The 13,723-nt window shown below is 54.8% G+C and overlaps 1 protein-coding gene across 1 annotated transcript in view; it reads right to left on the bottom strand.

Annotated features, from left to right (window-relative positions):
- Positions 1-448: 448 nt before the first annotated feature.
- Positions 449-13,723, bottom strand: part of EFCAB6 (EF-hand calcium binding domain 6) — a 174,152-nt gene continuing 160,877 nt past the window's right edge. The window contains 5 exon segments of the mRNA XM_079936860.1: positions 449-644; positions 3,250-3,399; positions 6,073-6,257; positions 8,332-8,485; positions 9,785-10,015. Coding sequence (XP_079792986.1) covers positions 522-644; positions 3,250-3,399; positions 6,073-6,257; positions 8,332-8,485; positions 9,785-10,015 — 843 coding nt within the window. The 3' untranslated portion in view covers positions 449-521.

Below are 13,723 nucleotides of genomic sequence, written 5' to 3'. Positions count from 1 at the left end.
CCAAAGAACACGTGGGGCCTGACCTAGATGCCGGCTGCTCCTCCGTGACGTCAGGCTGGTGCCTGTGTCCCCAGGGGCGGAGAGGCGGCCCTGTGGACAAGCCCAGCAGCGGCACAGATGTGACCCAGGTGGAGGAAGTGCTGTGGCGGCCCTGAGGCACCCAGCAAGCGCTTATGAATAAAACCTTCAGAAAGTCTGAGTTTTGAAGTTTATCACTGGTGGTTCCTTTAAAGCCTCAAGCATCATTCTTGCAGAGACTAACATTTTAATTTGCTCAAACTAACGAGGGTCCCGAGGCTCAGCGGGGCAGCCCCGAGGCCCTCTGGAAGGCCACTGCTGACGCTAGAGCCCAGCGCTGGGCCTGGGATGACCTCGGAAAGACGCAGGCCGGGCGTGGGTGTGGGCTCTGTTTTGGGGACACTCTGGAAGTTCGTGAGACAGCCCGATGATAGATTTTACTAGTCTCGGGGACAGGCCCTGCGGTCCCCGTCTGTCCACGCTGGGCTCGCAGAGCTGGCCCCCTACTGAAGGAAGGCGTGGAGGAAGTCGTTGTAGGAGATTTTTGAAGACAGCGTCTTGTCATAATACTCCAGGATGTGGAAGAACTCCTCCTCGGAGAGGTTGATGCCGTACTGCCTCAGGACCTGCAGAAGAGACGGGGATCCCCCGCTGGTCTCGGAGCCACTCAGGGAAGCATGCGCCCACCTCTCCTCCCGCCCTGAGCCTGGACCGCCCACCTCCAGAGCTGCCCCCAGCAGCTCTCTCTCCCGCTTCCCTTCTCCCCACCCCTCTTCTTTGCCCACCCCCCGCCCCCCTCCAACAGGGCAGCTCCGTCCAGCAACACGGGTGCGGGACACGAAGACCCCTGGACTTCCCTTCAGATGGGAGCCGCTGGGGTTCCCTACCCCTAGCCGGCCCTCCCACAATCGCCTCCCCAAAGGGTAGTGAGGCTGGTCAACGTGGAGGATGAGGAGGATGGACGGAGAGGAGGGGACTGGAGGGGAGACCTGGCCACAGGGCCTTAGCTAGGGGGGCCTCAGGGTGCGGCCCACCCGGGGAGGAGGGCAGGCCCGCAGGTGCAGGGTGCAGGGAGTCGTTATGACCCAACAGTAATACAGCCCAAGGCAGAGCCTGCTATTGCCCAGCCAATACTGATTGCCCTTTCCCCTTCTGTTATCAGAACCCTGATTTTCAGGCTGCTGGGATCCACCTAAAAAAGGCGACATTTCTTAGCTTCTCTTATAGCTAGGTATGTTCTGGCCAGTTAAAACTAACTGAGAATGTTATGCGGGACTTCTGGGAAGTCTCTAAAGAAGAAGGGCGTGCCCTCTTTCTCTCTCTTCTGCTGCCTGGAATGTGAAAGTGATGCTGGGGCTTTAGCAGCCATCTTGGACCATGAGGCGACCTTGAGGCAGGAAGTCAGGTGTTGAGGAGAGCAGAAAAAAATACAGATGTCCCCGATGACTGTCCGGCCACCACGCCAGCTCTGGACTTCCTACCTCTGAGATTCTTTTATGTGAGAGAGAAATAAACTTCTACCATGTTTAAGGTGCTGTTATTTTTTTTTTTCACCTCTGTTATGTGCAACTGAGACAAATTTTAATAGATAGATACCCTATTAGATAAAGATTAGGTTATACATTCCCCATCTATGTTCTGTGTTATAATTTGTTTCTCAGAGGGGGCTAGAAAGTGGGGCTAGAAGAGCCCGACGTTCCTCTGGGGCCGGCAGGACAGGCCCGGGACCATGGGGCTGAGGTCAGCTGGCCTGGCTATGGGGCTGATGGGCTGAGAGCAGAAAAGGCGACTGAGCCTGGGTGTCCAGAGGGTCCCAGCACCCATCTGGTCTCGGGCTCTGGCTCTGCTGAGGGCATCGTCTCCGTTTCTATTGCCCTCTCCCTGCTGTCATCCACCCCGAATTCCTGGGAAGTTACCTGAAGACGAGGAGACTAACAGAAGCTCACCCGCTTCCTTCCCTTCTCTGGCTGAGAATTTTACTTGCCCCCAAAGTAAAGACAAACGCTGTGAGCTGGCTGCCACTGTGGGGCACGGAGGCCCCGGCCCAGCGACAGGCCTGGCCCCCACCCACCGTGCGCGGCACTGGGGCTCTAGGGGGCCCCTCGCCCTCCAGCGCCTTGCACGAGGCCCTTGAGAATGCAGCCCCGCCAGGCCCTCCAACTGCGGTTCATCTTCCTACATTATTATTTAAGAAAAGCTTTTTTACTTAAACTTTTTTCTAGCTGCTGAGCACAGATAAGTCTAAGGAATACATTTTTTGTAAGTGCCTTTTGAGGCCATAACCCCTTGTCTCTGTGATGTCCTGACTGAGTTTTCTTCCTGGCTGTAATATTTGATTTTTAATCTAATGCTCTAGACCTCAATGATTTTCTGAACCTCAGTGGCCGGGGTGGGGATGCAGAGAGGACAGGAGGGGGGGTCAAGAAACTGCCAATCCGAGGAGTTCTACGTTATTCTGAACGCGGGAGTTTTAAGTCCCCCTCGAGGGCGGCCGCTTCTTTCCTCTGGGAGAAGCGCTCCCAAGGTTCTGCAGGGTAAAGCCAAGCGAAGAGGTTCTGCTCCAGAGGGGCGGCTGCGGCGGGCGAGGCGCTCCCTCCAGACCACCTTCCTCCGTGGATGCTGGACTTGCGCGGGGCAGGAAAGGCACCAGGGTTCAGGCTCTGTCGGGAGAGCTGCTTACCAAACCGTGTGGTGCACGGTGGGCAGCCCCTCCACGTGAGGGCGGCTGCGGGAGAGGGGAGGGCCGACCCCGGGGCTCCTGCGAGGCAGGGCTGGGGTCTGTGGGCCCTGAGTCGCACACCTGGGACCCCGCCTCGGCCCCCCGATGCTGTCACTCTGCTCTGTGACCCTGCCGGCTCCCCCCATAAAGACCTGGGAGGGGGGCTGGGGAGGAGGCCTGGCCTGGCGCGGGGTGGAGTGCAGCCAGGGCTCCGCGAGACGCAGCAGCTGTCGTGCTGCCCCGAGGGCAGCGGCACTCAGGTGTTGGCACCGGGACGTCCCTGCAGGGTTCTAGAAACCTTCAGGGAGGAGAGCCTGGGGTCTGCAGCACAGGGACACGTGCACTCGGCCCTTGACAACCTGGGGGAAGTGGGGAAGTGAGGTCTGGGACAGCTGCCCACACCCGGGCCTTCCGCTGGGGGCCGGCGGATCCTTTCTGGAGGTTTTCTGGCCATGGGCCTTTGGCAACTGCTTCCTGGTCAGAGGTCACAGCCGCACAAGAGCTGTGCTCACCATCCTGAAATCAGCCACGCTTAAAAGCCCCGTCCTTCCCTCGTCGTAGGCCTTGAGTGTGCGCAGCATCGGCCTCCAGCAGCGCACAATTTGGGGTTGAATCCGCAGCAGAGCGGCGTAAAAGGAAGAAGTCTCAGCACCGCATTCTTTCTGGGAAAAGAACCAAAAACCAAGAGGAGGTAAGAAAGGAGCTTTCGGATGGGAAGGATGGAGCGGACAGGCCATGGCCCGAAGGGAGGGAGGAGGGCTGCCAGCTCCTGTCGTCTCGGCCCCCTGCTCACTCCCCACCCCACGCTCCCAGCTAGGATGGAGTCAGCAAGCCCACATTTCAAGTCTATGTGTGGGCTGATCACAAACAGCATCGCCTGTGCGCCTCCTTCCGCTCCTCCCCCACCCTGGGAGGAAGGTAGGTCTCCACAGCCCCATTTCCTGGATTGGGAAATGGAGGCTCAGGGAGGCTCTGCTTGACACCAACACCTGCCAGGCTGCCTCCCGGGGAGCCCCTCCCAACGTACTTGAGGGGAGAGACAGGCAGATAACCGGCCAATTTCAAAACAGTCTGAGGGAAGAAAAGAGATTCAGCTGCGGTCTTCTAGTACGTTCTTATAATGAACAGAGTTTTTTAAAAAAATCACAAGGTTGTAATTATATCTAGTAATTAGACAGTACACTACCCTACGATTATTTCATTTAGATGCTATTTATTAGATTGGAAACAAGATATTTTAGCCCCAAAGCACATCTGAGTATCACAGAGGTGGACTTTAGGCAGTCATGTGTAACACATTTGGGGGAAGTTTAGTTTAGTTTTTTTTTTTTTGCGGTACACGGGCCTCTCACTGTTGTGGCCTCTCCCGCTGCGGAGCACAGGCTCCGGACACGCAGGCTCAGCGGCCATGGCTCACGGGCCCAGCCGCTCCGCGGCATGTGGGATCTTCCCGGACCGGGGCACGAACCCGCGTCCCCTGCATCGACAGGCGGACTCTCAACTACTGCGCCACCAGGGAAGCCCCGGGAAAGTTTAATTTTTAACATGGCACTACATGAAACAAATTAGCACAAAGTTAAACTGCTTTCAATTTTTGTATAATTTAGCACCTATGATAGAAACCAGATACCCTATAGCTTCGTTAGCTGCCAATTTATCCAATCAGCTGGTCAGCATGCACGGAAGAGAAGGGATTGTATGCGCACTTGCCCTTCCCACACCCAAGCTTGGCCTGAGAAAGGGTTTCCCATCCCAGCCCTGTACACCAACCCCTCCAGAAGTCCTCTAGAAGAGCCCCCCGAAGCAAAGCCCCAGCTCACTTCCACAGAGGGTGTCTCTGCTGTCAAAGTTGTAGAAAGCCCCCAAAGCACTAGAAAAGGCAACGGCCCTTTCAGCTACTCTGCCGGCAGACAGTTGGCACGGTGGGGCCTGGACAGCCTGCAGAGGGGACGGGGACTGGCACGGGGACCAGAAGGGGCAGGAGCAGGGGCAGGCCCTGGCCACACTCTCTCCTGGGAAAGGCTCCCGGGGAGTCTCACCTCCTTGTCAGTCATGCCCAGGATGCAAGACAGGACTAGCCTAAGCCACAGAGCGGAGGCTGTGGTCACGTCTGGGTGAAAGACCGGAGCTGGGGGACGAGGCAGCGGCACACGGAGGCGAGCGGGGACATCTGCCCGGGGGCTCAGCACGCCTCCCCTCATTTACAGAAGGGGGAGCTGAGGCCGGGAGAGGTGGAGGAGGGCCAGAGCTGGGGGAGCCTTGAAGGCTGTGTGGTCTCCATGGTTCTCCAGCTATGTTCCTGTGTCCCCTGACGACCCACCAAGGACAGTGTTTTCTCCACTCACAGAAAAGCTGAGCTAGAGAAAGAATTGTCTTAAGGTTAAGTTTTACTTCCTTAACTTGGCCTAAGCCTTTGCTTGGCTAAACTAGAAACTATGCTAAGATGGGGCCCGATTTAGCACAAAATGACAAATTCGGCTGCATGGGAAGTTCTGCGATGGAATCCACTGTTTGCTGGGCTAAGCCGCCACCTACGCTGTCAGGTCTGCCCCACACCTCTGGTCCCCGCAGCTGAGTCCTGCAGCAGCTGCTATCAGCTGTGTTTGCTCCCAGGTCGACAAGGCCGGTTGTGCTCGTTTAATTCAATGTCACTGAATTCAGCGTTACAGGTGATGGAATATGAGTGTGAAAAAGGCTTGTTCTGCTTCATGCTGTGGAAAGACTCGAGAAAGGTGAGTCCGTGAACAGCGTGGTTGAAGTGGGTGTGGGTGAGACTCATAAAATGACAAACGATTAAGAAAAAAGGTAAAAATCTACGGCACAGGCCCTCCAGTTGCCATTTAAGCATCTTTAGGGTCTCATTCCTCTTCAAGGAAACGAGAAGAGAACTGTAGACATGCATCACGGGTGTAGTTTACGCAAGAAAGAGGAAGGGTCTGCGACTGGCCGCCCACACCAGGAGCAAGGCCAGCCCGTCTCGGACAGTTGAGGAGTGAACCGGCGGTGATGTGTAAGTTACAGGCGCTTCCCTTTGCTGTGGTCCCACCCTACCTGCCTCTCCAGTGAACTGACCGAGACCCCCCGCTCCTGGTGGCCGTGTGAGCCGCTGACACTCTCCCCGACGCTTGCCACACAGAGGTGCCCGCGGGCACGTGCCACCCAGCCAGTTTGAGAACCTGGGATCCAGCCTGCTGGTTCCCAGTCTGGGGTCTCCAGGCCCTTATGGGGCCACCGTTTGTATGAAGTGAGACAATGGGATGTAGGCAGAACTGAGAAAAATGAAGGAAGCCCGTTCAGCCCCAGCCCCACCCCTTTCCTCTGGACGATCCACGTACCATTTTAGTCGCCTTCTGCAGTTTCATTCTCTGCATCAGCGAGGTTTCCTTTGCTTTTAACAGGAGGACGTAGCTCTGAATGAAGTTACAATAAGCAAACCTCCCGTTGTTCTTTAAGTCGTACTTGACGGTGAGCTGCCGGCACTCATCTCTGTTTACGTCCAGGTTGAATTCCTCCACGAGAGCTAAAGGCAAACATGTCAGTTCAGTTGGTGGCGGTCGGTTCACTCATTCTTTTGATCACGCCTTCATTCACTCACTCATCACTGGCTGAGACGCCCTGTGCCTGCTTCAGAGGCTCATGGCTGGTGGCCGGACAGATGTGGAAACACACAGGCACGCGACGAGGTAAGTGCGGCAAGGAGGGAGGGGACCCGCGTCCTGCTGGGCCCCCTCGGTCCAGGCTTTGCCTGCCGGCCTGGCTTTGCACGGTCACCGTCACTGTGGTCACGGCAGTACGGACACGACACCGTGGGGCTTACGAACGCAGGCGGGGAGAAGGCAGAGGGATGGTCCCAGCAGACGGGAGTCGGGGCAGAGCCGGGCAGGAGGGGAGAAGGGAAGGTTCCATGTGCTGGGGTTGAGTCCGGCAGGGGCCCGACTGGGGGTCAGGGATTCAGACTTGGCCCCCGAGCAAGCATTTTCCAACTGTGCTTCCGAGATACGCTCCCAAGGGTCTCCCAGGCTACACCAATTTATGCAGTTTGAGTTTTCACCTTAATGATCTGAAATGTGTATTCTGGAACACACGGACCTCCCGGAAGAGACAACCGCCACGCGATTTGAGGGTTTGTGTCTGGCTTTCTGACTAGGGTCACGTCGATGCCCCACTGGGGAGTCCTCCTGGCTGCCCTGAGGTGGCAATGTCAGGATGTCAACACCCCCTTACTTTGCACTCATACACATGCTCAGTCTTCTACTAGGTATACAGTCGAAGCTTCTTTTGGGGTCACGACGCGTAATTGGAAGAGAGGTAGGATAAGGATTTTAGTTTAAGGTGAATGAGCTGAGACTTCCACTGGACATCACGAAGGCAACAAGGTTTCTGGGAGTGGAACACTGTGCTGCATTAACTGTAGAGGTTAGTGAGGAAAACCAGTGGATGTGGGATTTATAGACATGATGTCTTCAAACCAGCGCAGCCCAGAAGACGCTGCTGCGCTTGTGCAAACAGGTGTCTTTGCCTTTGCACAGAGGAAAGCAGTAGGAGGGCACGGTGCACCCAGGACATGGGCGGGGGGACCCAAGGGAATGGCCACTAGATGCCTTGGAGGTTCCAACTTGCAGAAGGCCATCCAACACGTACAGAAAATACAGAATGACTTCTGAAAATTAATCAGTGTGTTTTTTTTTTTTCAGAGCACTGAACTTTGGATGCACTGTCAGAGCCGTGGATGGGGTGCTTACGGGAGTTCACGGTTAAAAAGAAAAACAGTGATGATGGTGATGATGATGAAGAACAGCAAGTTAGGGTTCATCACGCTCAAAATCAAAAGAATTAACTAAAAAACAAGGGGAACGCCAACGTGCATTGAAACCCACACTGGTGATTTCGTTTCAGCGAGACATGTCACATCAAATCAATGTCACATCGTTTAATTATAACTGATTTCAAATTTTTATATTTAACTCATAAGTGTTTTTTTTGGGGGGGGGCGAGGTAGGAGCTGTTCACTTAAAGAGTTTACACCATAAAAGTAGTTTATGTTGATATAGGAGGTTCTCAGGAAAAACGCTTTCCTTTAAAAGGGGTCCATATATTAAAGACGGCGGGGGTGGGGGATGGGCTGAGGGGGCTTTTAAGCAGAGGAGTGACCTGGTCAGGTTTTCCTGTAATGTGAAAGGTTGTGTAAACAGTATGCAACAATTAGTGGGAGTGTACGTCTAACTGGTCTTATTTCAAGACTACCCAAGTGCTACACGGCGAAAATCGAATCAATAGGGCAGAGCTGGGTCCCCAGCTGTCCCCTGCGCCCCGCCCATGTCCCACCTCCCTCAGCTCTGCAAGTCTGTCACCATTTACAACCTGCCCAGAGACCACAACCCAGCCCGTGGTTTCGCGTGCTGACCTGATCGGGAAGGTGTAGACCTGCCTGCTAGGGGCTGAGGCGTTAGGAGTCCTTGTCCCCCATACTGGGGGTTTATCGAGGTGCTCCCCGCTGGGTCCCTGTTGTGTCACTCCCCTGCCGCCACCATGAGGAGTGGACTTGTGCTGGGAGGTGACCCTGTATCCCCAGGGGGAAAGGGAACGGGACGCACCCTGGAACTCGGTGGCGGGGATCTCGCCCTGCTTGTTGGCATCCCTCTTCTGGCACTCTCGCAGGAACTCGCGCCAGCAGCCCTGGATCTTCTTCCGCAGCTTATTCTCCACGGGCTCGCAGTTCTGCAGCGGCGGGGTCGTGCTCGCGGGGGTCTAGCAAGATAGAAAACTGTCTTGTAACCTGAGATTCCACGTGGAAGTAATAAGAGAAACTCACAGATAGGACTCAGGCGCACAATTTCACAGGCAGCATTATTTTCAGAAATAAAATGAAAAACAAAACAAAAACGGTAATGTTACCATTTTAACAGAAACAGGTTTGGAAACAAATATATAGCCGGCCCTTTCTGGCTTCTGGAGGCCTCCACATTCCTTGACCCGTGGCCCCGTCCCTCACCTTCAAAGCTGCAACGCTGGGTGGGTCTCCCCCAGACTGCATCTCTCCAGTATGACCCTTCTGCCTCTGTGTCCCCAGTGACCGGCCCATGTGATTACCTCGGGCCCCCGGACACTCCGGGACAATCTCGTCTTGCAGTCAGCCGATTAGCAACTTTAACTCCCTCTGCAACCTTGACTGCCCCTCGCCATGTAAGGTACACATGACAGGTTCCGGGGACTGAGGCGTGGATGCCTTCGGGATGCTTCATTCTGCTCCATACACCCTCTTTAACTCACTCAATACTTTCCTTACATGTTCACTACTCTTGCCCATCACCCCCAAGGCCGTAAACTCCACAAGGGCAGGGACCTGTGTTCATTCTCCGCACGTAGTAGGCGTGCGATAAACATGTGTTGACTGAAGGCCCAAGGAATGAATGAGCGCTCGCCGTGCACGAGGCTCGGCGGTGGGCGTGCTCCTGTGCCCGCTGGCATCCCCTCAACAACCCTCGCCTGGAGACACCGTCAAGCTTCTTGCAGAGGAAGGGGAGCCTCGGCGAGGCTGAGCCCCTCTCCCCATCCCAGGCCGGGGCGGCTCAGCCCAGGTCCAGGGCCGTGCGGTCAGACAGGCCTGGGTTTGAAATCAGCTCTCTCTGTGTCTAACAAGCGACCTGAACTCACGAGGACCCTTCTTAGAGCCTCGTATCTTCAACCGTAGAACGGGTGTGACAACACTTACCTTGCGGGTCCTGTGGCCCACGGCGGGGCTGTCCAGCCCGGGGCATCTGCGTTCGTCCGAGAGGATGCCCTCCGTGTGGCTGACATGCCGCCCCCGCCCCCAAGGTCCCTCCCTGCTCTGAACCCTCTTTACTCTTCCCTCCCACACCCCCGTGCCCACAGCTACCTCCCCTCCCAGGCAGGTGACTGAGAGGACCCACCAGTGGCTCTCCTCTGAGCCCCCCGCCCCAGGCTCACCCTGGCCACCTTCTCGGTCACCCACACCCTGTGGGGACACTAGGACCCCAGCCCCGGCGGGACGTGGACCCAGTTAGATGCTGCGAGACGGGAACTCACGCAGGGATGACTCCGCGGTTTGGACCCTGCTTTCAGGTCTCGAATGGGCGACAACCCTGCAGACCTGCTTCTCTCTGAGACCTCGGGGACGCCGCACCCTCTCTGCGCCTTGGCCGAGGCGCCCGGGGCCGGCGGCGGGGCCGCCTTCTCCGAGCTGAAGCTCCTGAGGAAGTCCAGGTATTGCAGCCTTCCCTTGGCGTCGACGGGCATCTGGTCCCAGAGCCTATCAAACTGGCAAAGAAGCAGAGGTTACCTCCCAGGGTTAGTGGCAAACCCTCAGAAGTGGGGAAGAAGCCAGCGAAGAGGCGCTCTCCTCCGCAGGGGTCCAGGGCCCACGTCAAATGAAAAATTGAAAAAAGAAAAACGCCCATCCGGCTGCGGCTTCCCGGGAAAGCAGACGCGGGAGGATCGTGGGTGGCTTCTGCAGGACACTTTTTAATTGAATTGGGCCCTTAGCGAGCACGTTAAGGCCATTAAGTCTTGTGAGTGGTCACAGAGACTGAGCTGCAGGACAGAAGAATGTTTTAGGAGAAAATGCAAATCAAGCCGCAGCCCACCTCGCTCCCGGGAGCCCAGCCAGGCTCCTTCCTGCTCCTCGAAGGCCCCCTGAGCCCTGCGAACAACACGCAGGTGCTGCAGCCCTCAGCCACCGCAACTTTTCTCACCCTCAGGGCAAACAATGTCTTCTCGCAAGGTGAAAAGGGAGGCATCTGGAGAACAGCAGAAGTTCACGGTTTTGTGTCGGTGCCATCCGATGTCACGCGCTGGGTCAGGGCCACACGCGGCCCGGCAGGGATGTTGCAAAATGACTCAATGCCAAGTGAGCCGCCCTTGGTGACTCGGGGGCTGTTCAGGGGGCCGAGAAGATGGTAATTTACTTCCAATTTGCTTTTCCACAGCCCCCGCCCGAGGCCCAGTGCAGCTTCCGCTCCACCCCTGAGGCCATGGGAGGGATGTTCCTACCCTGTGCCTGAACTTGGTCAGGAACCGGCTTGGCCTGTGGGCTCCACTGGGGTTTTCCAGAAGCATATTAAAAGGGACCATGTCCGGCTCTACCTGAAATTCTGGAAATGAAGTACTGAGGGGTGAGGAAGAGAGGGAGAATATTCCAGGCCCTGAGAAGGGAAAACGGCTTAGCTTGGGACAACATTCTTGATGTGTTTTAGCTTCTTATTTCGAAATCATTATAGATTTGCAGGAAGTTGCAAGAATGGTACAGAGAGGTCCTCAGGGACCCTCCACCCAACTTCCCTCCAAGGTTACATCTTACGTAACAACTTCATGTGTGTGTGTATAGTTCAGTGTCATTTATCACACCTGTAGTTTTATGTTGCTTTAATTTTGATCAATGAGGGAAAACTACTCGGGGGAGTGGAAGTGAGGGTCCCTGAGAAAGTGCTCACATGGGCTCAGACAGGCCACAGCATCATCACCAAGGGCAGTAACCCCCGCACCGGTCTCCTCCAGGGAAGTTTTCCAGAACCACTGGGCAGACCGGAGCCTCTTCTCTCCCTTCTGGCATCCTGATGAAACCACCCATGAGGGGACACCTAGCCTGGCTGAGACTCCCCAAAGGATCCTCTGAGATTCATCTTTGAATGCCAACCATCTTGCAAAGGTGCCAGCACACAGTAGGTGCTCAATACATGTTTTTTTTTTTAACGGCTGAAGTTCCGTATCACATGATAAGACTGATCAGACAATGGGAAGACCCTTTAGAAATGAAGAGGGATTGGAGGCAAGGGCTAAACCGTGTTCCGATCACAACTCTCAGGAAGGGCTTTAAGGAACAAAGATGTGGCTTAAAGGAGGGTGGGCTGCCAGTGGGCTCTCATGCTCTCGTATCTTAGCAAGACTTGGGAGGCAAGTGGGAGGAAGGTCATGTGATTAAGGACAGATACAAAGGATGGGCATGAATGCTTCAGGAGGCAGTGAAGAGCTGAAGCATGGAAATGAGGACGCCTGCAGAACGGCCACGGACAACAAAAGGGGCTCGTTCTCAGGCAGGTGAGGCAGGCGCCCACCACCTTCCTAATGAAAGCCTGTGAGGCAAGCGAGGTCAAGGTAGGACCGCGCAAACCCTATTCTTATCCTATTTTAACTAAAGGGGCTTCAACGGGCAGAATACACATTGCTAGGACGGGCCTGGGCGGGTGGGGAAGTGGAGGCCCACGTGTGGCTCTTCAGCCCTGATGGGTTACAGCCCAGGACACTGATGCAGCCTGGAGGCGCAGCACAGGATGGCGGCTGGTGTGGGCTGTGGGGACAGGAGGGGCATCAGAAGACTGGAAATGGGTACCACAGAAGTAGACTCTGGAAACTTATGGGCCTGTGAACTGGACGTGAGACCCAGGTAAAATTCCTGTGGTTTGTGAAGGAACTGAAAGGCAAGTTCATTGCATGTCAGCAAGTTTCCAGGTCACGGGGCAGAATGCACGCCTGCTGAAAGGTCCCCTGGAAACGCAGAGTAGCAGACAACTACCTTCTAACTACTTAAAAATTCACCACTTCGGGTTCCACCTCTGCTTGTGATGTGGAAAGCGGCAAGCGAACGCCACTCCCATTCTACCAAGAAAAAGCCAAATACCTACAAACTCAGAACTTTTCCTGAGCCCATGAGACAGTTGAGGTTGCAGGAGCCGAGGGGACTGAACTCCACGGAGCCCCGAGGCTCCAAGGAGAGCCCGACGCGCCAGCTCTCATGCCTGGTGGGGCTCAGGAGGAAGTGCGAGGGTGGGAAGAAATCAGCCGAGATGTTAGCAAATTCCTAAAGGCCAAGCTGGGCTGGCGCTCAGGCTAGAAGAGCTGGGAGTCACGGGCACAGGGAACGCTCACACTCACAAGCTCTCCTCTGCAGCCTTTGCCACTGCTCCCAAGAGGCACGTGAAGCCACTGGTGGGGGATGGACGTGAAACACCGCCCGCTTCTCCAGACCCTCCTCTACTGAGAAGCAAAGCCATGGGCGGAGCCATAGCAGACCCACTCAAGCCCGGGGGCCCTGGGCAATCTTCTGCGGGAGGGATCTGACGCTGGGGAGGAGTAGCAACAACAAAATTCAAATGTAGCTCAATTACCCACCAGACTGATTCAACAACGCTGCCACACTCATAGCCTGACAGAGAAGAGGTGCGCCCATCTCCAGGCATAAATATCATTGATGCCACCATCTCTACTATTCTTCTGCACACTACGTCTGGCATCCAATTTTTTAAAATCTTGAGACATACAAACAAAAGAAGAACCGACCCGTTGCCAAGAGATACAGCCATCGACAGACAAGAGTCAGAGATGAGCCCACTGTGGGGACTGTCAGATGGGAGCATTAAAACAACTGTGGCTAATACGTTAATGGATCTAGTAGAAAAGGTACCCAGCATGCATGAACAGACGGGGAGTTTCAGCAGAGAGGTGCAAACTATTTTTTTAAAATGCATTGTCCCTCTAAAGAAGATATACAGATTGCCAACAAACACATGAAAGAATGCTCGACGTCACTAATCATTAGAGAAATGCAGAACAAAACTACAGTGAGGTACCACCTCACACCAGTCAGAATGGCCATCATCAAAAAATCTACAAACGATAAATGCTGGAGAGGGTGTGGAGAAAAGGGAACACTCCTGCACTGCTGGTGGGAATGTGAATTGGTACAGCCACTATGGAGAACAGTTTGAAGGTGCCTTAAAAAACTAAAAATAGAACTACCATATGACCCAGTAATCCCACTACTGGGCATATACCCTAAGAAAGCCATAATTCAAAAAGAGTCATGTACCACAGTGTTCATTGCAGCTCTATTTACAATAGCCAGGACATGGAAGCAACCTAAGCGTCCATCGACAGATGAGTGGATAAAGATGTGGCACGTATATACAATGGAATATTACTCAGCGATAAAAAGAAATGAAATTGAGGTATTTGTAGTGAGGTGGATGGACC

This window comes from Stenella coeruleoalba (genome assembly GCF_951394435.1).
Source record: "Stenella coeruleoalba genome assembly, chromosome: 11".
NCBI classification, from domain to species: Eukaryota; Metazoa; Chordata; class Mammalia; order Artiodactyla; family Delphinidae; genus Stenella; species Stenella coeruleoalba.
The sequence above is the reverse complement of the archived record's forward strand: the minus strand, read 5'-3'. Positions and strand labels throughout refer to the sequence as shown.